Source organism: Rattus norvegicus, chromosome 5 (genome assembly GCF_021556685.1).
Source record: "Rattus norvegicus strain SHRSP/BbbUtx chromosome 5, alternate assembly SHRSP_T2T, whole genome shotgun sequence".
NCBI lineage: Eukaryota > Metazoa > Chordata > Mammalia > Rodentia > Muridae > Rattus > Rattus norvegicus.
In genome coordinates, this window is record NC_141538.1 from 30,272,244 (window position 1) to 30,299,002 (window position 26,759).

Here is a 26,759-nt window from a genome sequence, read left to right on the forward strand (position 1 = left end):
AAGCATTTCATGCTTTATACTCGCATAAGTAAAAATTTGTATTGTGAAGTGTGTTGAGGGCTGAGGAAGTAGCTCAGGAGATAGAAGCTTGCCTAGCGCCCAGGGGGCACTGGGAAAGGTTCTCAAGGTTGCATGAACCCTGTGTGTGGGTGTGGTGCAGCTCTATAACCCAGCACTTGGCAGTGGGGGATCAGGAAGTCAAGGTCATGATGTATTATTCTCTCCCTTCTCCCCCAAGATAGGGTTTCTCTATGTAGCCTTGGCTGTTCTGGAACAACTCCTGTATATCAGTCTGGCTTTGAATTTACAGAGATCCACCTGCCTCTGTCTCCTGAGTGCTAGGTATTAAGGACATGGCCACCATGGCCTCCCTTAATGGCAGTCAAGTTAATCTTTGTAATCTGTGCTATGACTTTCACTTGAAATGTAATGAACCTTCTGATTTGAGGTAGCATATTTTATAATATGATTTGAATAAATAGGTCTTTTTTTGAAGTTATTAAAAGTAAGCTAAGATATGCAGTATAATTCATGTTATATTTTTCAGCATGCTACTGCTCATACTTGATAATAGAGTATTGATTTTGTATAGCAAGACCCATTTTGTAAGTGTTTCTGTGGAAAATTAATACTGTGAAATGTTTCTCGAAAATAATTTAGTGTTTAAAGTATATTTTTTTGATGGTTTGGTTCTATAATCAGTGTGGAAATTAAAAATAGATGCAAAATTACCTTTGAAAAATTCCTCTGTTATACATAAAATAGTATTATATTTGCATTTTTCTCTGGTATTGTTCAAATTTGTTGTTTCTCTATGTCAAGTGACACAATTTGGAAGCAGTTAGGGGCTATGTAGAATGAAACTTACTTTTTTTAAATTTTAAATCCAGAATTCCATTTATCAGAGTAAACACACTAAAGTTTTTATGAGTCAATACTGTTTTAATTATAAAAGTAATATAACATAATTCTGCCACATATCTTTAATTCTTTTCCCTATGTAACCATCATTTCAGAGCATTTATGGGAATTCCCAAATAAGGCAAAAAAAAAAAAATTAGTTATTTGACCACAGAACTCTTCTTGAAACTCCTCCCACCCCACATGGCACAGATATTTTGAGCTAAACCTCTTTTTCTCTTTTCTTTTTGATATTGATACTTTTTGAATTTGAGGACTACTTATAAGAAAGCAGGCTGAGCAAACCATTGGACTGCAAGCCAGTAAGCAGACCCTCCATGGCCTCTGCATCAGCTCCTGCCTCCAGGTTCCTACCCTGCTTGAGTTCTTGTCCTGACTTCTTCATTGATGGACAGTGATGTGGAAGTATAAGCCCAATAAACCCTTTCCTCCCCAGGTTGTTGTTTGGTTGTGGTGTTTCCTCACAGCAGTAATAATCCTGACTAGGACACTACCTTCATGTCTTTAGTATTCCGCCTTTACAGTCTATCCTCTTATTAGTACATTACATTTTCATTACATTTTTATTATGAGATAGTATTCATTCCATGGTAAAAGTTCTTGTTTCCTTTGAGGCATGGTTTCTCTGTGTAGCTCTGACTGTCCTGGAGTCATTGTATAAATCTTTAGTGGAGATAAATACATGTTTTATACATAACACTTGAACTTTGATAGTCACTATTTTTATTTGGTGATGAAAGTTACAGGTAATTTTCAGTTTGAAGTCATTTGTTATTGTATACTTTAAGAAAATTATTTTATGTGTATGGGTGTTTTGCCTGTGTGTATGTCTGTGCACCACATGTGTTCTTCTGCCAGCGAAGAGGGAGGGCACTGACTCTCCCAGGACCGGACTGGAATTATAGATACAGTTCTGTTGGGGCTCAAATCAAACCTTGGTCCTCTGGTAAAACAGCCAGTGTTCTTAACCACTGAGCCATCTCTCCAGCCCTCATTGTTTACTTTCTTTTGAGTGTAATAAAAGCTTTCTTGAGTGTAGGGTTGTAGCTTAGGTTATAGAATGCTTACCTAGCATACATGAAACCCAGGTTCAGTTTATAGCATTACACAGAGTATGTGCTTGTGTACCCCTATATTCTTAGCATCTAGGAAGTAAAGGCGGGAGGATCCCAGGAATTCCAGAAATCCAAATTCATTGGCTAGATTTTGAGGCCAGTCTGGACTACAGAAGACTTGTCTACTCAACCACTACCAGAAAAAAAAAATTGTTAAATTTCTATTTTAGTTACCTCTTAATGCATATGTGGTGGGTTAACTGAGAATGGCCCCATAGGCTCATATATTTGAATGTTTGACTCCTAACTAGTGGATTGTTTAGGAAGGCTTCAGACGTATGACCTTGATTGGAGGAGGCATGTCACTAGAAGTAGACTGCGAGTTCAAAGCCCACGCCAGACCTAGTCTCTTTCGGCTTTCTTTTTTTTTTTTTTTTTTTTTTTCTATTTTTTTCAGAGCTGGGGACCGAACCCAGGGCCTTGTGCTTGTTAGGCAAGCACTCTACCACTGAGCTAAATCCCCAACCCCTCTTTCGGCTTTCTATGAGCGGCTCAGGATATAAGTTCTCAGCCTCTGTTCCAGCACCATGATCAGTTGCTACATACTCTGCTGTGGTGGTCATGGACTCACTCTCTAACACTATGAGCAAGCCCACAATCAAGAACTCTCTTGTCTAAGTTTGGGGTTTATTCTCAGCAGTAGAAGAGTGACGACGACAGAAGATTTTGAAGTTCTAGAGGTTTTGTATTTAATAAAGAAAAATAATCTACAAGAATATTTAGTTTGGAATTGATTATATAAGACACTTTAAATTTCATGTACTCTCTTGAAAACAACTTGAATATTTAGAATTGTTAAAACAGAAAAGAATGTTAAAGGCTTGGGCTTAAAGATAAATATTTATTTCATCCTATTCTTGGAAGTCATTGCTTATAGTAAGAAATGTCAAAGGAGGGTATGGCGGCCTACACCTTTAAATTCAGCCTTCAGGTGGATCACTGTGAGTTCTGTGTATCAAGTTCCAGGTCAACCAAGTATACAGAGAGTATTCAATATCTCAAAGAAAAAGAGATGAGATGCCCCCTGTTGATTAGAAATCACCCTGTCTTCCTCAAGACTTGCTTTGACCATTTTAGTCTTGCTGCAAGGCCCTTAGGTCTCTTCTTATCTTTTTATCTGTTTTATTGGGGGGGGGGTGTTGATTTAGGAAGTATGTTCCAGAGTCTTGGAAGAACTAGAATGGAATGGATTTCAGAAACAAAAAATTACTATTCTAGTGGGATTTGGGGGAGGATAGTCTGGAAAAGATAAATTAATATTTTCTGTCGTACAGGTGGCCTGCTGTAGGAGGTTGTATTCCTTGTTGCTGTTCCTAGTGGTCTTCATTCTACCCTTTGCAGTCCCGCATCTTCTCCCTTCCCTGATTTATGGGGTTCAATGACAGAAGACAACAGAAGGATTGATTGTGGTAGTCAAAATTCCAGGTGCACTTGCTATGCACCAAGTCACATTTTTGAGCATCATATGTATCTGTATGCACGTGTGCGTATGCACACACAGACATCTGAGCTAGGTATTACAGTAACTTTTTCTGCATGCGTATGTGGTATAAATTTGCATGTTCTTGTGTGTGTGAATGTTGTGTGTGAGCTCTGGAATCCCAAGGTGGATATTGGCTATGTTCCTTCATTGCATTCTGCTTGTTTCCTGACGCGGGGTCATTCCCTGAACTCAGAGCTTGCTGTTTCAGACCGTCTGGCTGGGCAGCTTGGCCAACTGTGCTCATTCACTGCTCTACAAAAGAGAGGGCATACTGCTGAATTTGAGAGCCTTTTGGTTTTAAAATTAATTATAATATCTGAATTTACAGAATCGAATTGTCCTTTTTCAGGAGTGAGAACATTGGACATAAAAATAATTTATTTTGGACTCTGAGAATACAGCAGAATATTTAATCTACTATATTTCTTTCCAGCATTTTTTTTCTAGAGACAAGGTCTAATTGTGTAAACCTGGGCTAGCCCACAACTTGGCACACAGCCCAAGCTGGTCTTTAACTGTGATACTCTTCCTTCCCTTAGCCCCTCAGACCCTTGCTGCCATGCCCAAGTTTCCAATCATTTGACAAGGTATCCCTCTCACTCTGGATGGTCTCGAAAAGTTTACAGGGGAATTCTGTTTTCCCCCTGGGTAATACTAACAGAAAGCAGAACAGATTTTAAAGATGCCGTGTGTTTTTGCTCAATGCATGACTGTTACTGGTGGGAATTATGTGCAAATAACCACACTCCACATTTTTAAAAATTATGTTTATGTGTAAGGGTGTTTTGCTTCCACATTACTCTGCGTACCATGAGTACCTGGTACTGTTGGAGACCGAAGAGGCATCAGATCTCCTGGAACTACATGTGGGTTCTGGGGGTCAAACTGGTGCCTAGCAGGAGCTGTTCTTTTTTTTTTATTAGTTCACAGATGGACCGAAATATCCTTCTTTTTGCAAACCTTAAAATTGTCTGATAATAAAAAACAACAAAAATAATCAATGCATGTTCAGATGTCTTTTTAAACAAGATCTTCACTATATAGTACAGGCTGTCCTGGAACTCACTATATATATTATCCTGCAGGCCACCATGCCTAACCAGTAAGACCTAATTTATTTTAAAACTAATCAGTTTTTTTGAACTAAAAATTGCTAGATAAATACAATAGTGACAGAATTTAGTTACATAAATTTGAGTTAGCAAAATTGCATTGGTTAGAAATAATGGATATGCTAGCCATGGTGGTGACACATGCCTTAATCCCAGCACTTGAGAGACAGAGGCAGGTAGATCTCTGAGAGATCAAGGCCAGCCTGGTCTACAAAGTAAGTTCTAGGATAGCTAGGGCTATTCAGAGAAACTCTTTCTTGAAAAACAAACAAAGTTTTATAATTTGTGGCCACACAGAATATGGAGGATATTATGTAAGTGAAATAAGCAACTGTAGGATTTCATTTGTATGTAATATCTATAAATGTTAAGTGAAAGGCAGAACATGGCAGCCACCAGGGAGGGGATGGGGTGGGATATGGGGGAGGTGTCAGTTAAGACATAATGTTTAAGTTGTACAACACGATATGTATAAATTTGTCAAATAAAATAAATGAAGGAAAAATAGAACTTTTTAATCTGAAAAAAAGAAAAAACTCTGTAAGCATATTTTTTACTCAGCTTGCCATGTTAATTAAAGCAGTCATTAAAATATAATTTTACATATTTCTAGACATTGGAATAGTAGCTTTAATTTCTAAGGTCCCAAGGTTTTTACAGTGATATGTTACACTATTTCAGTTGAATGTGTGTAGCTTATGGGTGACAGAGCATTGCACTCATTACACTCATGGTAATGCTTGCACCCAGTATGTCGACTGCTCAGTTTCTTAAATACCAAAATGAACATGTCACATACTGAGTTGATTCTCTCCTACCACGTGTGTTCCTGGGACCAAACCACTTGTCAGGCTTAACAGTGGGCGCCTTTACTCCCTGAACCGGCCCACTGACCCAGATACTTTTATATTCTTTCTTAATGCATTCTGATTTCCTTGTGCATATAGTCATTATTGTTGTTATTATTATAGACAGACTCTTCAGACAGCATAGGTGTGACCTTGAACTGATCCTCTTGCCCCTACCGCCAGCATTCTGGGATTGCTGGTGGAACCCATGCCGTGGTATTGGTGTGCCGATTTGCTTTTGTTTGAATGAGCTTGATACTTAGAAATTAGTCATCCCCAATAATAATGTTTTAAATTTCCTTTTTATTTCAGTTCACTTGGCCTCTAAAGAAATCATAGAGTCCAAGGCACAAGAAGAGGAAGCTAGCAGCTTGCTTAAATATTTCAGTGTCGTTTGGTGTAAAGCTTCAAAGAAAAAACACAAGAAATGGGAAGGCGATGCTATTCTTATTGTAAAAGGAAGGTCGTTCATATTGAAAGATATGGAAGGAAAAGATATTGGAAGAGGTATTATGATATATGTTATTCGTATTTATGATTTGGTCAAAATATTAGTATATTTTTGGTGCCGTACAATTGAAACACAGTTGGGCTTGATAAAGGGACAGATTGAGATGTTATTTAATTGAATGTTGTGCCTCAACTTTGTATGATACATAATGTTTTTCATAATAGTGACCCAAATACTCTTATGAGCTATGCTAGTCCATTAGGGTACATTCTGTCCAGTTTTCTCTGAAGGGAGCCCACCAGCCTTAGCGGTCTTAGCACTCTTCTGAGACTGAGGCGTTTGTCTTGGTCATCCCCTCCCCCAGTGCTAAGTGATTGAAATTGTTAAGAGTGGCCATTAGTAGACATTTAGTGCTGTCCAGTTTCAGTACTACTCAATAAAAATTTCAAATACAGAATAAGGAGATCCACACAGCTAAGTTGGAGGGTGCCATTGTTTCAGAGTAACGTGTCCTAGTACAGAGCAGTCTGCAGGTCCAGAGTGTGTCACATGAGTGTTTTTATTTTGTCCTCTATTGTTTAGTTTTGAGTTTGGCCAGACTATAAAATCTTTTGTATATATTCGTTCACTCACGTAAGGATATAGTTTATAGTTTGTTTAATTTTCAGCTTATATGCTAGCTCCTAGGACTAAAGATTCAAAGTAAGAATAATTTATAGCTTTGTTAGGAGAAGTTACTGTAACTGATAGTTGGAAGTGGTGAGATAACTGTTTCAGTGAGAATTCCTGCTAGCTGGAATGTGACGGGGCCAGCTTTTCCATTGCTGCAACCAGGGAGGGCCAGCTGTGTTCAGCCCTCCAACATCAACTGGGTCACAGGCGACACCTCGGCCACAGTCATCTGTGTGACCTTTGGTAACATGGGCAGTGGATATGGACACAGACCCCTGCTGCTGCAGGCTGTGGATCCAGACATGGCCCTCGGCAGTAGGCCAGGACCCCACCATGGCCTCAGGGTGTTCCTCACCACCCTTGCATCCCCAGCCCCTTCTTTCTGTCTGCATTGTGCACATATCATTTTGCTTCTGTTTCCCTCCACCTCTGATTTTCCCACCTCTGGTACCTGGGGCCTCTGGGTGTCTTCTACCCCTCCATGACTTATAGCATGGTTAGGGGGCAGAGGTGGAGTAGGAATGGGTTTGGGGGGAGGTGGGGGGTGTTGTCTCAGTTGGGTTAATTTCTTAAATACTTTAAAAAACTTATCTACTTATTTATTTATCTCTTTTGTGTGTATGGGGGAGACCACACATGTGCAGTGGTGTATGTATGTGTGGAGGGAGGTTAGAAGACAACTTTTGGGAGTTGGCAAACTCTGGGCTAGCTTGCCCTAGAACTTTCAAGCAATTCTCCTGTTCCAGATTTTTCATCTTACCATAGGAGTGCTGGGAAGTGGGTGTGAGAGAGTTACTTCTTAGTTAAAAAGTACATATTGCTCTTCCCTTGACCTCAGTTGACTTTCCAGCACCTACATAGGTGCATATATTGTTTATATATAAGTAAATAATAAATCTTATAAAAAGTGCTGATATTATAGACACTACTGAATTAAAAAATATTTAGCTTTTTATTTATTTTTTTAATTTTATTTTTCTTGGATATTTTATGTATTTATATTTCAAATGTTATTCCCCTTTCCCCCTCACCCATAATCCCTCCCCACTCCCCCTGCTTCTATGAGGATGCTCCTATTCCCACTCACCCCCTCCCACCTCAGTGCCCTGGCATCCCCTACACTGGGGAAACAAGCTTCACAGGACCAAGGGCCTCTCCTCCTATTGGTACCAGACAATGCCGTCCTCTGCTACATGCAGTTGGAGCCATGGGTCCCTCCATGTGTGCTCTTTGGTTGGTGGTTTAATCCCTGGGAGCTTTGGGGGTCTGGTTGGTTGATGTTCTTCCTATGGGTTGCAAACACCTTCAGCTCCTTCAGTCCTTTCTCTAACTCCTCCATTCGGGGTACATTTGGCTTTTTAGTTTTGGGAATTAAACTTGAGTCATTAGGCTCGCTCACCTGGCATGTTGAGCTATTTTCTGGCTTTTTTTAAAAAAATCAGAATGATAAATTGTGTTTCTGTCTGATGAAATTTATATGTAATTTATATGCAGTGCATAACGTTTATTTTGTACAGTCATGGAAAGGTGGCTATTTTATTAATAAGTTTTCTTAGAATGTCAGTACAATTAATTGTTTCTGTTTTTCTTAAAGGCATTGGATATAAATTCAAAGAGCTTGAAAATGTAGAAGAAGGCCAAACATTGATGCTTGGTGGGAAAGAAATAGAGATCCTGGGTACAGTCTCTGCTGAGGACTTCAATAGTGGCAAGTGTTTTCAGGCTGGAAGCGGAAGTCCTGCCGTCCCAAGTTCTCAGGCTGCCAGGAAATGCTTTTCTAACCCTTTCAAGAGTGTGTGTCAGTCAACTCAAGCAAGGAGAGACAGAGGGAATGACTGGCAAAATTGCAAACCTCGCTATGACCCATACACACCAAGTAAGAGTTCACAGGATTAAAGATAATCCAACTTTCTGTTTTAGCTGTTTAAAGACTTTTGCCGCAGACCACCCAGGGGAGTGTATCAGCAGAGGGACCAAGGCTTGGATTTTAGGTAGAGAACGGATTCGGAGCGACAGACAGACACAAACTGGAGGTGTGTGCTGCTGCGGAAAGCTTTACTTCTTGGCACAAATTTAAGCAGTTAGAACAGGTACATCATAATTGGCAGTCATCCAGCTCTTATTCATCACCCCGCCAAATGTCCCTTGCAAGGAGGAAAGCAGAATGTACAGTCTAGAAAACAATTCTCAGCTGCAGACAATAGTTTAGAAAACTGCAGTTATACTGCCAGACTGGTGGGCACCAGATATGCATTCAACATTTACCTTTGTTTTAATAAAGTTTAAACTCTGTGTTTATGGCCCCTCAGAATAATATGGAAACTTTTGTAACCATTCTATAATTTCTTTTATTTCTTGTTCAATGTTAGTTTCTCTTTTCCTTCTAGTTAACTCTTGATAAGTTTGTTCAACTTGTTAGAACTTATCCATGGTCTTTCTAAAAGAGTCACTACTATTCTGAATCATGCTAAACAAAACTTTCCCAAAATGGGGAAAAGGCTATTCTGGAACAGTCATGTTGTTAGTAGCTACAATTGATTTCTCTCCTATTTACTGGGAGCTAATGGATACAGCAGTTGAATTCATCGCAGCCGTTGAGTTCATCAGGATCATGGTGGTGTGAGACGTTTCCGTCTCTGAACTTTCAGTTCCTGAGTCATCTAAAGGTCCACGACCATCTTTCCACACTGCTATGTTCTTAAAATCAGATATTGTTGACAGGCTTAAAGCTGCTAAGATCACCAAGGCTAGAACACAGAAGGCACCTCCACCACAAACACAGACCCCAGTCATCATCTGTTTGTAGGGGACACCAGGGACCTCCAGGAGGCCAAGCCGTTCCAGGCACAGGCCTCTGTCTGGATAGAAACGAAGCACAAGAGCTTCCTGTCGCACAGACTCCACTGGAGTGGGTGTGGCAGTTCCCGGTTTTTTGTTTTTAAGACGAAGCTCCAGGATATCTTGCCTGACGGTATGGAGGGACTTCAGGATCAGCATAAAAAGAATAGGGAAGATTAATAATACAACAGTCACGAGCCCTGACCCTACGGCTGTGCAGATGCAATACTGAATCCAATCCATAGGATTCAACGCTTTCAAACTTTTAGTAATCGATGCTGCAAGTTTATCTACCTTCCAGGCATCTAACTGTCTCTGACTCGTGGCTGAAATCTGTTCCTGTAATTGTTGCAAGTCATAAGAAATATTTGTATCCTTCCAGACTCCTAGCAAATGAGCTTTAGTTCTACTCCAGTTCTCTGATTCTTTATAAAGTAAAGGAGTCACACAGATAAAATGAAAACTACAATGACATCTGGTGGCAAGCCTGGTCTTAAGAGACTCAACATCTTGTCCTAATTCTAAAATTACCTCTTTTAAGGCATTTATTCTTGCTTCTAATTTTCTTCTAATTTTCTGTCAATAAGATGTTGTGCTGAGAGAGCCACAGAAATATTTCTATGTATTTCATTAACAAGAGTAGCTGTCTGCATCTCTTTAACTAAAGCTGTAGTGGGTACGGCAAAGGATGTTAGGATAGCAATCAATGCCAAAATTCCTAAAATTAAGGTGGCCACAAATCTCTTAGGTCTAATTAAGTCATTAATGGTTTCTAAAGCTTGTAATCCAGAATTATCAAACCAAGGATCGGAGCCAAAGTCTACGGGCAGCATAACATAAGCAGGTCGTTTTACAATCAACATAACAGCAATTTTTTTATCCAATCTAGAGGAAACACAGACAAAATACAGGCTTCATAAGTTACATGAAAAGATCCTCCACTATGCCTAATATTCACCATTTGTTTATGTCCAAACAACATAGCAAAAGGATACGCCACACAGGCCATCTCGGCAAGTGGCGAACTTACTTGTGCTTTCGGTTTTTGAAGCAGTACCATGTTAGTGCCGCTGCTAGACGAAACAGATCTGGATGTGCAGTAGTAAATCCTTTGTTTGAGTCCTTGTGGATCCAAACAGGCTCGACCCACCCTGGTGTGAACCATCTCCTAACTGGAGCATAGCCAGTGGGCTCATACCCTTCCAACCTCTGAGAATTATTTATTAAATATCCTAAATAATCATAATTTAGAGATGACACAGAAAAGTCCCAGATCTCATCTAAAGCACCTACTGGATGGAACTTGGTTCCTGAGTGAGGGGATCCACACTGTAGCCAATAGGATACGTATTCTCATCCCCCTCCCAAAATTCCTCTTTTTTATATTTTTGTACACAATGTGGGAGAAAGGGCATATGCTCTATCTTTTCATAAGTTTCATTAAAATTATGATATCCTAAGGTCTGAACCTGAATCTCCCAGATCCTCCTCCTACCTTCCTTATCCCTGGTTCCTCTACTGGATTGGAAGTTGCCTCCCGAGTGTCAGTCAGGAAAGTTAACAGGAAGACAGCCAGGCGGAGCGACTCCTTTCAAGGCGAAACCTATGGGCAGGGAGTCAGACCGCCCCGCAAAATGGAGAAATGGGGAGGAGGTTTTTCCAGATGATAATCTGGAGTTCTCCCGAGAATGTCAGAGAGATTAGTCATGACCTTAATGGCCACCTGACTGGATGTAAAAGCGGAGGTTTAGGAATATAAGCCCAGAAACTTTCTCCCGTGGCAGTCATGGGTTTTATTGCCAGTATTGTAAGACAGGCAAGGAAAATATTAGTAGCGGTCATTTCAGAATGAGCAGATGTTATGATATCCTTTGCTTCTTTAGTTAAATTCTTCAGCTGTGTCAGAGTTGGGGACTTCCTCTTCTCTGTGATCTCCTCTGGGGAAAGGCCCTGTAAGGCTGCTTGTGTTTTTCGCAGAGTCTGTTTCTGTCTGTGCCTTCCTCTTCTCGACAGCTGAACTCGGAGCCGGTCTGATGAGTCTGTTGGGGAGTCTGCATCCTGTGGAAACACACAAGCATAGCCTCGTCCTGAGGCAATTAAAATATCGGGGCCCTTCCAGGCTCCCGAAAGTAAGTCCTTCCACAGAACCAGAGGTTTGGGAATTGTACTTCCCGTTTCACCATGTCTTGTCACAGGAGTTACCCCTTCCTCACTTGTGTTCAAGTAATTTAGAACAAACAAAGCATGAATTAATAAGTGGTGAGGAGAGAGATATGAGTTAGCATTTTTTAATCTCTGTACTTGAGCTTTTAATGTCTGATGTGCTCTTTCCACAATTGCTTTTCCTTGAGAATTACATGGAATTCCAGTGCTATGTTCTATGCCCCGTGTGGCCAAAATTTCTTTAAGGATTTTGACACATAGGCTGGAGCACTGTCTGCCATTGGCTTTTTGGGTCTTCCTATATAAGCGAAGCTAGCACTTAAGTGTTTAATAACATCCTTTACCACTTCCCCTGTTCTTGTTGATGCATAAATCATATGTGAATGTGTCTACAGTGGCATGCACATAGGAGAGCCTTTCAAACTCAGGCATGTGAGTAACATCCATTTGCCATAACACTTGAGGCTTTAAGCCTCTGGGACTAACACCCATTTTCTGTACTGCCCCTGCAGGGGGACAGGTATATATTGGTTAACAATCTGCCGGGCCTGTTCCCGAGCTATGCCAAAGGCTCTTTTCAAAGCCAAAGCATTCTGATGATGTAAACTATGGTTCTCCTTAGCCTGTTCCAAGGCCGTAAAGATTCTGGTGTATGAATCTGTCAGCTCATTACCCTGAGCTAGGGGTCCAAGTAGTTTAGTATGTCCCCTTATGTGCCCACATAGAACTTATAAGTTCTACTCTGAATCAACTTTTGTAGTTTCATCAACAGGGGTAAAATAACTGAGTTTTCAGCTAGCAAGGCTGTCTCTATAGCTGGGAAAAGCCCAACTATATATTTAGAATCTGTATAAAGATTAAAAGCTTTATTAAACTCTTTAAAGGCCATTATCATAGCAATTATTTTTACTTGCTCTGCGATAGTCCCTGTAGGAGGAAGAGGTTTGTTCTACAGGTCAAGACTGTGGCCAGTCTTTTTCTGCTAAGCAGGTTCTATTTGCTCCCGTATCTAGGAGATCATTAAAAAGTTTTCCATTAATCCTTATTTTCTTAAAAGGCCTTTATTTTCCTACATCAGCTACCCAGGCCACCAAGTCTGAGGAACCAAATTGTCCCTGACCTCTCTCTGTCTTTATTTCAGGGTTAGGGAATCTTATGGAAGGTAACAATAATAGTTGGGCTATGCGTTGTCCTTTTCTTATTGTACAGGTCTCCCTTCCAGCTTTAACAATGACCTTAATTTCCCCTGTGAAGTCAGCATCTATAACTCCAGGCAAGACCTCAAGCCCTACTTTGTAATTAGAGCTCCTTCCAATAAGAAGACCCGTACACTCTTCAGGCAACATCCCTAGAACTGACATAGGGACCAGTGTGACACCATCTGTATTAGATAGTATCACATCTTGATTAGCGGCCAAATCTAACACTGCACTTCCTGGAGTTGCCCTTGGCAAATCATGAATAGTAAACTCAGGTTCTTCTGGATTTAATCCAGCTTTTGCTTCTGTAAAGCAGCCCTCTCTTTGTGTGGGGCTGAGAGGATGCCCCCACCTAGTTTTTTGATTGTTCTGGGTATCTTCTATTTTTATACCACCCTTGTTAAACTTAGACTTGCGTTCATTCTTCCAGTGCCTTCCTCTTTGACACCTAGGGCAGAGTCCTGGTATTTGCTTTCTATTACTATCCTGTCTTCCTTGTTTTCCCTTCTTGCAGTCTTTCCTTATATGTCCTGTTTCCCCGCAGTCAAAGCATGTGGGTGGAGGTCTATTTTTTTCAACTCCACATGTCTGTTTTACAAAAGCGCTGAACTGTTGACCTTTCATCACTCTAGCATAGGCCATTCCCTGTACCACTGCTGGTGAGGCGTCCATACAGGCCTTTATATAGTTGTGAAGACTCCCTGATTTTCTTTTTTTTTCTTTTTGGAGCTGAGGACCGAACCCAGGGCCTTGCGCTTGCTAGGCAAGCGCTCTACCACTGAGCTAAATCCCCAACCTGACTCCCTGATTTTCTTATAGGTCTGATCAAGTCCTGATACAATGAGTTGGCATTTTCCCATGCTAATTGTTTTAATAAAATGTCTGTCCCCTCACTGGGGGGCAGCACCCCACTTATTGCCTCCTCCAATCGTGAGACAAATGTCTGATAAGGCTCCTCATTAGATTGCCTTATCCCTGATAAAGTAGTTCCCTTGGTCCCAGGAGGAGGAATGGGCCGCCATGCGAAGACAACATTAGCAGTAATTTCCTTCAATATTTGTTTTGGTATCGCCACCTGAGCATTAGGTGCTAGGAAGTACCCAGTCCCAAGTAGCATATCCATGGTAACCTTAGGACCTTCTTAGCATTAGCATACTTGTACACTGTGTCTTTTGATCTTTCCTCATAATCCGTTCTCCAGAGGACATAGTCCCCTGGGGCCAATGTAGCTCTAGCCGTCTGATGCCAATCATGCAGAGTCAACCATTGACTAGCCACCATGTCCACAATCATGTATAGGGGGCAGAAGCTCCCATCTGCTTAACAGCTGATTGTAATTCTTTTATGGTCTTAAGGAGAGGTTCCCACTCAGGCTCTTCGTCCTCACTGTCCAAATGATGTATCACAGGGAAGGCAAAGGTAGCATCCCCTTCTTGCCTAGCCTGAGCAATGGCTCCCTGGAACCCTATAGGAGTAAGTAAACCTTTCTTCCTAGGAGCAGGCTTGGGCTTTGGCTTCCTCATGGACAGAGCTGTCCTGTCATGACGATGATCCCTATCCTCACGGGGCTCATACCTAGAAGCCTCCTCCTCCAAGTCTTCCTCATCTTCTGTATCTAAGATGTCATTCTCCTTATCCTTTTTTTTTTTTTTTTTTTATTGCTGTCATATGACTTGGAGGTGACAGGAGCCGAGGGTACAGCTTCACGGCTCAGCAAAGCCGTCTCCTCTACTAAAAATTCCAAATCTATTTTGTTAAGTTAAAATATCTCTGATTTGTAGCCAGAGTGGATATGCTTGCTGAGGGATGGAGCCCTCCCCATTTTCTAAGGTGTACTTCTTCATCTCTTTTCCCACTCTCTTCCAATCAGGGAGAGTGAGACTTCCCTCCTCAGGGAACCAAGGTGAAAATGTCATAAGAAAGTCATAAAACTCCGAGGCTGTGTCTGAGACTTTCAGCCCCCGTTCCACCAACATGTGTTTTAGGACTGATAAAAATAATCTTTTACCTTTTGAGCTGGACTGCCCCATGATTTCACTTTGATTTCTCACCCTTAACCAACCTACCTTCGCTGGCGGGACTGCAGTTCCCTCGGTGAGAGCCTTTCTATTCTCTGGGAAAAAAAGAAGAATAGGAGGGGAAGAAAGAATTACCTGTCCAAGGGTCCCTGTTCCAGCGCCACTTGCCGCAGACCACCCAGGGGAGGTCCATCAGCAGAGGGACCAAGGCTTGGATTTCAGGTAGAGAACAGATTCGGCGCAACAGCACATGCCTCGAGTTTGTGTCTGTCTTACAACTACTTCTTGCTTGAGGAAGGAGCGTAGTCCCTTCCTATGAGAGACCACAAGATTCTCACTCTTCATCCACTGTTTGGAGAGAGGGCCTGGAATCCTGTGGTAGGAATTGCCTGTGGTGCCGTCAGTTCAAGTCTTCTGGAGTTGCTGCAGCCTTGGTGTCACAAAGCCAGAGCTCTGTGAGCATTACGCAGTGTGCTGGTCAGTTCTAATGTTAGTGCTAGCATCTGAGAAGAGGGAGCCAGAACTGAGAAATACCTCTGTAAGGCTGGCCTGTGTGCAAGTTCGTAGTGTGTTTTTAAAAATATTGGTGATGGATATCGGAGGGCTCAGCCAGGTGAGTAGTACCACTCCTAGCCTGGTGCTTCTGAATGTTGTGAGAAATCAGGCTGAGCAAGCCAGTAAGCGGCATTCCTTGATGGTTTCTGCATCCGTTCCTGCCTCCAAACTTGTGCCCCGAGTTCCTGCCCTGGCTTCCCTAATGATGAACTTAGAAGCTGTAAGGTATAATAACCCTTTCCTCCCAAGGTTGCTCTTGGTCGTGGTGTTTGCTCCATGACTCTGCTTGGGCACAGTAGGCTCCCTGTTGGGTTTCATATCTAGGGCCATCGGTTCTTGCAATGCAGCTGCTGTTCTGATTTGAACCTTTGAGATTAGGAGGGGTTTCTCAGGCTGTAGAGAAGGCATATACTGCTGACTGTATACTGACAATGTGGCCAAGCACAAAGAAGCAGGTTTAAGAAGGAATCCGGCTGGGGGATGGATTGAATGGATCATTGCTAACAGTGAACATAACTACGCTCCCATTCCATGACTATATGGATAAAGTAGATGTTTACTCAACATACTAGAATATTTTATCATCCTTTAGCATCTCTTTGTTCTTCCTTTTTTCTTTCTTGTTTATATATTGGATTGAATTAAGTTTTAACCACATTGTCAACATGCAAACATACTCTAAAAACAGTTTTGCTGGATTAATGAACTTCAGATTTATCAGTTGTTAGTCATCTTTCTGTTACGTTTGATTTACCTTTGGAGGATATTTTAGTGAATCCTTTAAGCTGTATTACCTTATTTCTATAAACAGATTATCATTTATTTGATGGTTAATTCATGCTGCTTTGCAAATACTCATGAATTTGACATTCATGAATGTAATAGTTAGCCTTCAGCAAATAATGATGGTTAAGTCAATGGGAAATTTGTCATTCTCAGTTCTGACTAATGCTAATAGAAGTGGTGGTCACCATCGGTTTGTACAGGCTTTAAGATAAAAGTAAAGGCAACCTTTACTTTGAGCTTGGGGAAGGGAGTCTTCACAGAATGAGAATCTGAACACTGGTAAGTGCATCTTGTCAATTCTAATCATGCCTTCAGTGGGAGTGGCTCTCTGTTCTGAGGATGGAGGGCTGTGCTTACTGAACTCCTTCTTAGACAGAAGTGAATTTCAGCATCTGGAGCCCTGCAGAGCACACAAAGTTTATAACTTCCTCCCCCCTTCCTTCCTCTCCCATCCCCACCCTGCTCTCCTGTTCCCTTCTTTTTTCCCCTTTTGGCCTTGAACTTCCCTTTTCCTTCTGCCTCTGGAGTACTAGGATTACAGGTGTGTGTTCATTTCTATGTATACACACACACACACACACACAGAGAGAGAGAGAGAGAGAGAGAGAGAGAGAGAGAGAGAGAGAGTTCACCATAAATGATGGCGAGCAGTAGTTCTGGTGTAGAAACAACAGGGATGAAATAATGTTGTTCTGACAGTGGTTTCCCTTTATACTTATTTTTAAGATGCCCTTGTTATGCCTCGACCAGACAAGAGTCACCAGTGGGCGTTTAATAGGAGCTGCCTTCCTACTGTGGATGTGGTGATAGACCCTCACCTTGTACGTCACCTCCGACCACACCAGAAAGATGGGGTCGCCTTCCTCTATGAGTGTGTGATGGGAATGAGGTAGGGAAATAAATGGTAACAAGTAGCTTTTTTGAGAAGAATGTGATAGAGTGAACTTCAGGTCTGCACTGTAAATGTCACTTGGTAGGAGCGGCAGTTGGTACTAAGTGTGTGCATTCCACAGTGGTCCTTGGTGGAAACTGGTGCTAGGTGTCCTGGTGAGAAGTAGATCAGGAGCAAGGACCTTAAGTAGCTCTGCCCTACATAACCCTTTTAATTTAGTCTTTTATCAGTAGTAGTTCACTTGTTCTCACAAAAGGAACTGTAAGTTCCACAGAAAGCTCTGTAAGTTAGGTAGGGAGAATATCAGGCTTATTTTATAGACAATGGTAAGAATAGAGAGATTTACTTTCCCAGTTATACAGATAGTAAGAGGTGGTATTAGTTACAGTGTGGGAATGATGGTCCTTTAGTTGAAGGCTCTTTTCTCTAAACCATTTGACTTCTAATAGGTACTTCATGCACACCCCCCAGTACCTCCACACACATAATTTATTGTGTGTGCACATATACACACATACATATAAGCCTTTTCGTGCCGTGCACTGAGCCCAAGGCTTTGCACACACTTTTCTAACCTCACCCAGTCTTTTCATCTACTCCTCACTTTCACATTTTATAGGCTTCAACAAAAGATCTAGTTCCAAACTTAGCCGTGCTAGCCCATGCTTCTCACAAACATGGCTACAAAAGTATGTTTTTGGAAAGCACCATTTTTTGGCGTGGGGCTCACGTGAGCATCAGCGATCTGAAGTCATGTTAGTGACTGAGGAAGCTGAAGAGAACTCAGGAAGGAATGTTACACTGCATGGGTGCATCTTAGTTCCCTTCAGACTTTGTTTCCATGAGGAGGTTCTACAGAGCTGACTGGAAGTGATGCTCGAAGCTCGAAGTTTGTTCATCCTTTTCATGTGTGTTCCTGTGTGTGTACGTGCACTGTGCGCCTACCATGTGGACACCGGAAGTCAATTTCAAGTGTCGTTTCTATCTTGGTTTTTTGTTTGTTGTTGATGTTTTGGAGTTATGGTCTCCTAGTGACCCAGACTTGCTGATTTGGCAGACTGGCTGGCCATGAGCCCTGGGAATCTGCCTGTCCCTGTCTCTACTGCCCGGACATTACAAGTGTGTCCCACCATGCCTGGCTCTTTATGTGGGTTGTGAGATTGAATTTAGGTTTTTATCTGTGTTGCTGATGAAACCATTTCTCCAAACCCTGTTTATTAGTTCTTATTCCTAATAGAGAAATACAACTAAGCCAACAAACTCTCTATGTTTTTGGTAATATCCTTAATTCCATTGGCCATTGTAACTTTTTAATATCATTATCTATCTAAGAACTTAAAATATAAAGCAGTATAAAAATGTATGATTTTGAAAGTATTCTTTAATGACTTCATTTTAAGTTGTATTATTGTAGGACATCAGACATTTTCTAAGCTATTTTGGTTGAGGACTTCATTGTCTGTCAGAGAGTGATACATTTTGATTGTAGAATGTGTTTATTTTAAACAATTTCTTGCTGCCTAAAGTTTCAGTGTATTTTGAATTGTTTTGATATAGTAAAATGATTAAATGTTCAAATGTTAGTGATGAGACGTGTAGCTATGGTTAGATTATCCCAATGTAGATATAAAATTGTAATTAATTTCTAGTATTCAATTATATCTAGTGACAGTAATAGAGGTTTTATATTCAGATTTTTAACTTCAGATTCATGTTTTGGTAATTAGTTCACAATACATAATGGTTATAATTGTTAAAGACTCAAAACTGGTAGGATGTTATCAGCTAGATGAAACACTAAACTAGTCTGCAGGGTCATTATTACCAGTTTCCTGTTCTTGATGATATCAGGGCATGAAACATTTTCCCATTGTGATTCAATGCAGTTTAATTATTTCTAACAGAGCAGTTGGCAAATGTGGTGCCATTCTTGCTGATGAGATGGGATTAGGGAAAACCCTGCAGTGTATCTCGCTCATCTGGACCCTCCAGTGTCAGGGGCCTTACGGGGGCAAGCCAATAGTAAAGAGGACACTTATTGTTACCCCTGGAAGCTTGGTGAATAATTGGAGAAAAGAATTTCAAAAATGGCTGGGAAGCGAAAGGATCAAGATATTCACTGTTGATCAGGTAAGGGGTTTTTAAAGGTTTAAGTCCTAAATGTTCTTAAAATAGCTAGCCTTTTAGCTTAGTATAGTTCTTAGCTTTTTGAGTGTGTGGAATTCCACAAGCCCCTTGCATAGAAATGGAGTTTTGACCTACATTTTGATTTTGAGTTGTTACCAGATGATTACCTTTGGTTCCCCAGAGTCACGTGTTCAGGTGTTGACTCTCAGTGTGCAAGTGTTCATTTTCTTGTCATGTGGTTATGCACTGCCATAAGTTGGGAACGCAGCTGGGCATATGTCTATAATCCTAGAATTTTGAAAGTTCATACAAGAGGATCCAGAATTTGAGGCCAACCTCAGCTATACAATGAGATCTAGCCTGTTATATACATAACTACATATATGTGTTATGAATTCATGTAATATTTTGTACATTATAGTTTAGCCTAATTTACTTTAAATGTGCTTAAAACAGTTATATTAGTTTGTACCTCAAAAAACTCAGGTTTTATATGTGGGCAGGTGAATCAAGATGACACTGAGTTGGATTACTGGGGACTAAGAAGTTTATTAGAAGTGTTGTTAATGACTTAGAGAGACAGAGACAACAGCGTGACTCTGAGGAGAGTTCGGTCCCCAGCACAAAAAAGCATCATGGCAGTGTCTCTGAAGAGAATCAAAGTCCAAGGGGCAGAAGCAGTCTCTTTATAACTTTTCAGGAGGAGGAGGTTCATAGGCAGGAGGCATGGAGTGGGTCAGGGACAGTATGGGAACCCCTTTGTTGTAGACTCACTAGACAACACTTGTCAGCTGAGGTGCCATGGTGAGACTGTTCACAGTCAGTGTGGGGTGGGGGGCTCAGCAGAGACTGGCTGCTAACATCGTCTGTAATCACCTTACAAAAACCTATTTTATAAGAGGGTGTTGAATATCTTTTTTGTTTTTCTGAATATTGAGAAAACAGAATGGCTTTATGTACCATTTTCAAATCAAAATACCAGAAGTCAACCATCAGAAGTCACTCAGGAGCTTGTAATGCTTTAGGAGATAGGGCATTGGAGGGTGGCTAGGATTAAAGTCATAAGGATGGAGCTCTGTGGAGATTAGTATGCTGGTACTAAAGGAAGGGAGATGAGATAGATCCTCCCCTCTTCACTATGAGAGCCACACTTCCCAGTGAAACTCAGGAGAAAGGGAAGGCTTTTTATGCTAACAGTCGAGGTCTTACTAGTCTGGCTGTGGTCTGGTTGGTATTACCTGAGACCGTTGTGTTATGGTCAGCTCCATGGGGCTTTGGCGATGCCGAGGAGGTTCTGTTGCTGGGTGTGCGGGTGTAATTTTGTCCTTTGACTTAAGAGATTGTCGTGGGATCTAATGCAGTTGTAGGGGAGAGAAACCCAGGAGAGCTCAGAAGGAAGGAAAAAACAAAATGAGTATACCAGAGTCCATGGCTGCAGCCAACTTCACTGATGGGCCGGTCTTGGCTTCCCATCCCAATGAGAGGTCATTGCTGTTGTTCAAGCCTTCTTAGTGCAGCCCAACAGGACCAAGACAGGAAGGGCTAATGTGATAGCTGGTTACTGGTTACTGGCTAATGTGATAGCTGGTTACTGGTTACTGGCTAATGTGATAGCTGGTTACTGGTGGGCAAAGTATGTTGCTTAGATTTGATTATATAGTTTCTGTCTATGGTTTGTTAACTATTATTTTTTTCTCTTTAGGACCATAAAGTCGAGGAGTTTATCAATTCTGCATTTCACTCTGTTCTTATCATCAGTTATGAAATGTTACTTCGTTCTCTAGATCGAATTAAGACCATAACATTTGGCCTTCTGATTTGTGATGAGGGGCACCGGTTGAAGAACAGTGGTATTAAGACAACAGCAGCCCTTTCTAGCCTCTCTTGTGAGAAGAGAGTAATTCTGACTGGTTAGTAGTCACATTGGGGAAGATGGGGTGGAATTTTTGGTTAATGAACCTTTACAGTCTGTAATCTGATGCTTAACATAAAAATAACTGGCGATGTTGGGGGAATTCATATGAATAAGCCTATGTTAGTTGATTATCAGTCTTCAGATCCCTGAGCACTTTCCTGCAGCCCTGTTTCTGCCTTTTGAGGAATGAATTTAATGTATCATAGCAAAGCATGAGGCTGATGGGGCTGGACTGGGCGTGCTTGGTTTCTCAGTCTGCCAGTGAAGTGCGCAACTTGGGAAAGTAATTAACTTCTTGGCTCCTCGATTTCCTTGTCTGTGAAATAGAGATAATGGCGTCATGTTACAGAGTTGTCCTGAGGCCCAGAGGAGTTGATCCCTGTGAATGTAACTCAGTTATGTGGTAGACATTTTGTCTTGCACACGCAGCCTTGTTTTATCTCTGCTTCGTGTGTATATGTGTGGGTGTGCACATGCTTTGGAGGTCAGAGGGCACCTTATAGGAGTCTGTTCTATACTCCCACTGCGTGGGTCCCAGGGATGGAACTCAGGTTGTGAGGCTTGGCCATGACTCTTTCCCTGCTGAGCCATCGTTCTGGGCCTGTTTTTTGTTTTGTTTTGTTTTGTTTTGTTTTAATCTAGTCAATTAAAGTTGAAAATAATTTTGGCATCAAGTATCATATATACTTTGATGCCAGTGTTTAGTAGATAACCAATCAATGTTTCTATGTAATAATAACATAAAAATTGGATAGTAGAGAAGCTGGTGTTTAGTACTTAGAAAATTCTCTTTTAAAGGAAATGGAATTGGAGAAATGCGAAGCAGAGTCTAGGTGATTCCCATGTCTTTGAGGAACTGAGAGGAGTCTTCCGACTTCATGCTCAGCCTTGGGTCTTGAGAGCCTTTAGACTGGAGGAACAATGGGAAAGGGACTGGATTTGGCTTTACTATGTGGTTATTTTTCCTCCCCATTCAGCATGAGGCTAGTATTGCAGCTATAAAACAGAAAAGATTAGCTCTGGGGGGTGGGGGCAAGATGGGTGTGAAGAAGGGCTTTGGAAAGAACGGCAGGCACTGAGACAAAGTTCTTTCCTCACTCACTGGACTTCCCAGGAGTGGGCAGCCGATTCCCATCCTCAGTCAGAGCCTTACTGCGAAGTCAGTGTTCCGAATTAAGTTGGATTTCATCAGTAGAAAATGGATTCTGGGATTTTGTTTAGAAGGAATGTTCTGTTGGTAGCTTGCTTCAGGAGGTATTGCCACTGTCCTTTGTGCCTTACTTTGTCAAGCTTGAGGCCTTTTTTTTTTTTTTTCTTTCCTGCTTTTGTCACTTGCTCCTAGAGTTGTAAATTTGGATAAAAATTAGTACTAACTAACATCTTAAATTTAAAAAAGTATGTAAGTTTTTTTTAATGTCTTTAGAATTGTCTGAATCAATCCATCTTTATCTATCATTTTGTGTTCTAGGAACTGAACCTAGGATTTATTTTATTTTTCTTTTTGGTTTTTATTGACAATAGATTCTTTATAATATATCCTGATTATAATTTCTCCTCCCTCTACTTCTCCAAGTTCCCATCCTCTCCCAATCCACTCCCTTTCTGTCTCATTGGAAGAGAATAGGCTTCTACAAGATAGCAACCACACACGACAAAGTAGAATATAATAAGATTGAAGCAAAAGCTGTCATACTGAACTGAACACAACAACGCAAGAGGAGGAGGACAGTCCTAAGAGCAGGCACAAGAGTCAGAGACCCAGTTGTTCTGTTCAGGAGTCCCACAAAAATGCTAAGCTGATAGCTATAGCAGAGAACATAGTGTGGGCCCGCGTGGGCCCTGTGCTTGCTGCCCCAGTGTCTGCGCTCATGTGTTCCTTGCTTACTTGATCCAGAGGGACTTGTTAAGCAAGCTCTCTGTAACTGAGATAGATCTTTGGATCATTCTTGTTTTTTCTAATTATAGGGCCTTTTGCTCTAATGTGATGGTTTAGCTTCTGTGAAGTACATGTTTGCAAATGAGTGTGTGCAGTGTCACATAGCGATTGGGTCTCAGTTATCCATAGTAGAAGTTTTGATTTTGTTTCCTACTATATTTTAGATCATTGATATGGAAAGTATTCAGTTGGTATTGACTAGAAATAGGCTAAGAATTAGCTGTCTAATAGGGTTGCTGTAATGAAAAGCCGCAGTCTGTGGCTTAAACAATGCTTTCCTTGTGGTCGTCAAGACCAGAAGTCCAGTGCTTAGGTATGCTATGTGGATTGACTTCTGACCCTCACAGCCAAAGGAGCTACTCTTCCACTCCTGACTTACAGGCGATGGACTGCTATAAATATCTTTTTCAGGGGTACTCAAGGGAGGAGGTGGGTTCAGATGTGAGCAGCCAGACTCCAGGGCCTGTGCTCAGCCATTTTGCTGAAACCAGATGCACAACTTCATGTGATGATCACTGTTTTAAGCTTTGGTTTGGCTGTTCCTCTAGTTGTTGGGTGTTTGCTTGTATTTACGCTCTCAGAAAGAAGGGACAAGTTTCTATAGAGACCTGTGATTGTAAGACAGATTCAGCTACTCATCACTGTTCTCTCTCCTTAGGTACCCCAGTTCAGAATGATTTGCAAGAGTTTTTTGCATTAGTTGATTTTGTTAATCCAGGAATCTTAGGGTCTCTGTCATCTTATAGGAGGATATATGAAGAGCCCATTGTTATGTCAAGAGAGCCTTCTGCTTCCAAGGTATAACTTACTTTAATGATTCCTTTTTAAAGAGCAGTATGTCTGGAAGAATTATAGTTTTGGTATTCATTTATATACTTTATTTTATTAAATCTAAGATCACTATTCTATATATCACTAAAGAGAACATGACTAAAATTGCAAGGAAAACATTGATTGTTAAAAAGCATCCTAGAGGTTGAGGCAGGATTGCTGCAAATTCTTGGGGAGGTTAGACCGAAAAGTATGACTATATTTAACACACACACACACACACACACACACACACACACACATGCATACATACATATACTCACATATACATGCATGCACACATACACACACACACACACACCACACACACACACACACACATGCATACATACATATACTCACATATACATGCATGCACACATACACACACACACCACACACACACACACACACACATGCATACATACATATACTCACATATACATGCATGCACACATACACACATATACATAAACATACACACACACACCCACACACACACACACACACACACACACACACACACACACACAGAGAGAGAGAGAGAGAGAGAGAGAGTAGGGGTAGCAGACACCAAGCAAAGGCAGGTATGAGTCGAGGCCAGCAGCCTGATCTACATAGTGAGTTCCGGGATAGCCAGAGCTGTATAGTAGGAACTCTCATGCACCCCAACTCCACACACCAAACAAACAACCCTCCCCCACCAAATCTGACTTTATTAGTTTGTTTGTTGTTGTTGTTTTGGAAACAGTCTCCCGTAGCTAGTCTGACTTTGAACTGGTCCACCTATTTCCGCAGTGCAGGGTTTACAGATGTGTGCCACAGACAGTTTTAGTGGGTGCTACTAAGTGGATCAAACCGAAGGCTTCTTGCATGTGCGACAGGCAGTCTAAAATTGGAGCAACATCTCTAGTGGTACATCTTGTTCTATGGAAGTTAAATTATAAAGGTAATTTGTCAACATATAGTTTAAAAACCACTTTACATGAATCAGCAACAGTACAAATAATGGCTTATGAAAAATGTTCATGGTATATTGTATAAAAATAATATTAGTCACTTAATTGATCTGACAGGGTCCTGTTTGGTTGGTTTTTTGAGGCAGGGTTTATTATGTAGCCCAGTTTGGGCTACACAGTCTAGACCAGGTTGTCTTTCAACTTACAGATCCACCTGTTCTGTCTATTCTATTTTTTTTCTCCATCTTTATTAAATTTTGTATTTCTTATTTACATTTCAATTGTTAGCCCCTTTCCCAGTTTCCAGGCCAACATCCCCCTAACCCCTCCCCCTCCCCTTCTATACGGTCTTCCCCTCCCCATCCTCCCCCCATTACCGCCCTCCCCCCAACAATCACGTTCACTGGGGGTTCAGTCTTGGCAGCACCAAGGGCTTCCCTTCCACTGGTGCTCTTACTAGGCTATTCATTGCTACCTATGAGGTCAGAGTCCAGGGTCAGTCCATGTATAGTCTTTAGGTAGTGGCTTAGTCCCTGGAAGCTCTGGTTGCTTGGCATTGTTGTACATATGGGGTCTCGAGCCCCTTCAAGCTCTTCCAGTTCTTTCTCTGATTCCTTCAACGGGGATCCCATTCTCAGGTCAGTGGTTTGCTGCTGGCATTTGCCTATGTATTTGCCATATTCTGGGTTTGTCTCCCAGGAGAGATCTACATCCGGTTCCTGTCAGCCTGCACTTCTTTGCTTCATCCATCTTATCTAGTTTGGTGGCTGTATATGTATGGGCCACATGTGGGGCAGGCTCTGAATGTGTGTTCCTTCTGTCTCTGTTCTAAACTTTACCTCCCTATTCCCTGCCAAGGGTATTCTTGTTCCCCTTTTAAAGAAGGAGTGAAGCATCTGCATTTTGTTCATCCTTGAGTTTCATGTGTTCTGTGCATTTAGGGTAATTCGAGCATTTGGGCTAATAGCCACTTATCAATGAGTGCATACCATGTGTGTTTTTCTGTGATTGGGTTACCTCACTCAGGATGATATTTTCACCCTTTCCCCTTAAAGCAGAACTTCTGGATAGACCTGAGTGGGGCTCTCTTTTTTTTTTTTTTGGTTCTTTTTTTTCGGAGCTGGGGACCGAACCCAGGGCCTTGCCCTTCCTAGGCAAGCGCTCTACCACTGAGCTAAATCCCCAACCCCAGGATGATATTTTCAGTTCCATCCATTTGCCTATGAATTTCATAAAGTCATTGTTCTGTCTATACTATTAAGTGCTGGGATCATAGGCATGTTGCCACCACACCCAGCCCAGTCCAACACATATTTTAAATACTGTAAGTGAGTCAAAGGTTAGGAAGTATACACTGAGGACTACAAAGATGAACCAGAATGACTAGATCTTTCTCTTCGTGAAGTTTTGTTGTTTGAGATTGTGTTTCTTGCTACAAATAATGACATATCGTTGCATATTTATACAGAGACGTGCTATCTAAAAATATATATCTTGACACCATTACTTTACAATTTTACTTTTTTGTGTATAGATGCATGGTAAGGCATGTGTGTGGTTGGAGGACAACTTTGGGAAGCTGGTTGTTGCTGTCATGAGGATTATGGGTTCCTGGGATTATCCCTGAGTCAGCATTCTTTACTGACTGAGCCATCTCACCAGCTCAGCCATAGTTGACTTTGGTTGATTAAAATAAACTTTAGATATCTTATTGTTCAGTACAGAACTATAGTTTCTATCTTTTCTTTAAGAGCTCTATTTAATAAAATTAAACTCTTAAAAATAAGGAGAGTTTTCTTATACAGGAATATGTATAATCATATATATATATATACATATGTTTTAAATTTCCCTGTTAAGGTTTATATGGTCAAAAGAATCTATAGAGAATGTTTTATTAATATTATATTTTGACTTAAAATATACAATTTTATAAAGAACAGTTAAATGATTTTTGAA

The 26,759-nt window shown here is 41.2% G+C and overlaps 1 protein-coding gene across 2 annotated transcripts in view; it reads left to right on the plus strand.

Moving 5' to 3' along the window:
• Rad54b (RAD54 homolog B) overlaps positions 1–26,759 on the plus strand; it is a 73,015-nt gene that overhangs the window by 33,414 nt on the left and 12,842 nt on the right. For both annotated transcript variants that reach the window (XM_087548793.1, NM_001191755.4), the window contains 6 exon segments: positions 5,792–5,986; positions 8,197–8,478; positions 16,888–17,050; positions 18,958–19,183; positions 20,883–21,090; positions 23,690–23,829. In XM_087548793.1, coding sequence (XP_087404919.1) covers positions 5,792–5,986; positions 8,197–8,478; positions 16,888–17,050; positions 18,958–19,183; positions 20,883–21,090; positions 23,690–23,829 — 1,214 coding nt within the window.